This window comes from Sprattus sprattus (genome assembly GCF_963457725.1).
Source record: "Sprattus sprattus genome assembly, chromosome: 11".
NCBI classification, from domain to species: domain Eukaryota; kingdom Metazoa; phylum Chordata; class Actinopteri; order Clupeiformes; family Clupeidae; genus Sprattus; species Sprattus sprattus.
The window spans coordinates 13,108,246-13,109,100 of record NC_137909.1 but is presented as its reverse complement, the minus strand read 5'-3'; the positions used below and the strand labels follow the sequence as shown (position 1 = coordinate 13,109,100).

The window sequence follows — 855 nt, the reverse complement described above, 5'->3', positions numbered from 1 at the left end:
CCATGTCCTGTGACATCAGGAAAGACTGTGCCTGCAGAGACCCCAAGGCCCAGGAGAACACCCGGGCCGACAGCGTGGCCTCACTTGGCTGAGGGTCGCTCTGGAGCCTGACCGGACCTGGGCCAAAAGCGGGCCACAGCAGGACCGGAGCCAGACATTCCTATCGACATGCTGCTTTACAGGTGTACCTCTCTACCCCTTACCACCCCCCCCCCCCCCCCCCACACTTTGCTCTCTCCCACCAACACAAAGCCTCCACTCTCAACGTCTTCTGCCTCCGCTGACCTCCATTCAAACATACTAGACAAGGACCAAAGAGAAAACTGTCACTCATATCTGTTGCAAACCTAAAGGAAAGAACTACCGCCACCAAAAAATAAAGAAGGAAAAACTAAGCCTGTGTTTGAAGTGAATGGAGCAACTACGAATGAAAATCAGCAGAGCCTGGTTAGCATGCCTTTTTTATATGTTGGAGTTTGTGCCAGTTGTGTGTGCTGTGTTCTCCGACTACACGTGTAATCGCTCTCACTTACTCGTCCCCTGGAAGACAAAAGGGCAAGAGGAGGACATATACAGAGACAGAGACAAAGACAGACAGTGTAAAGGTAACAAACAAAAAGAAAAAAAAATATGTAAAAAAAAAAAGAAAAAGAAAAGTAAATGTTGATGTGCAAGTACTGGCATCCTTGGCAACAGGAAAAAGGATTCTGTTTTTCAATCTCAGTTGTATTGCATTGTGACGTCTGTATATATGTATGTGTATGTGTGCGTATGTGTGTTCTGTTATTTTACTGTGCTCTCAGCCACACTACCGGGGTGGTTTAGTCTATCGCCCCCTGTCTGTCCTCAGAGGGA

General features: G+C 47.6%; 1 protein-coding gene across 1 annotated transcript in view; it reads left to right on the top strand.

Moving 5' to 3' along the window:
- Positions 1 to 92, top strand: part of pappaa (pregnancy-associated plasma protein A, pappalysin 1a) — a gene marked incomplete at both ends in the record, with an annotated part of 103,324 nt that extends 103,232 nt beyond the window's left edge. The window contains one exon of the mRNA XM_080847303.1: positions 1 to 92. This exon is cut by the window's left edge and continues 13 nt beyond it. Within this exon, the coding sequence (XP_080703429.1) occupies positions 1 to 92 (92 nt within the window).
- Between the last annotated feature and the right edge of the window lie 763 nt (positions 93 to 855).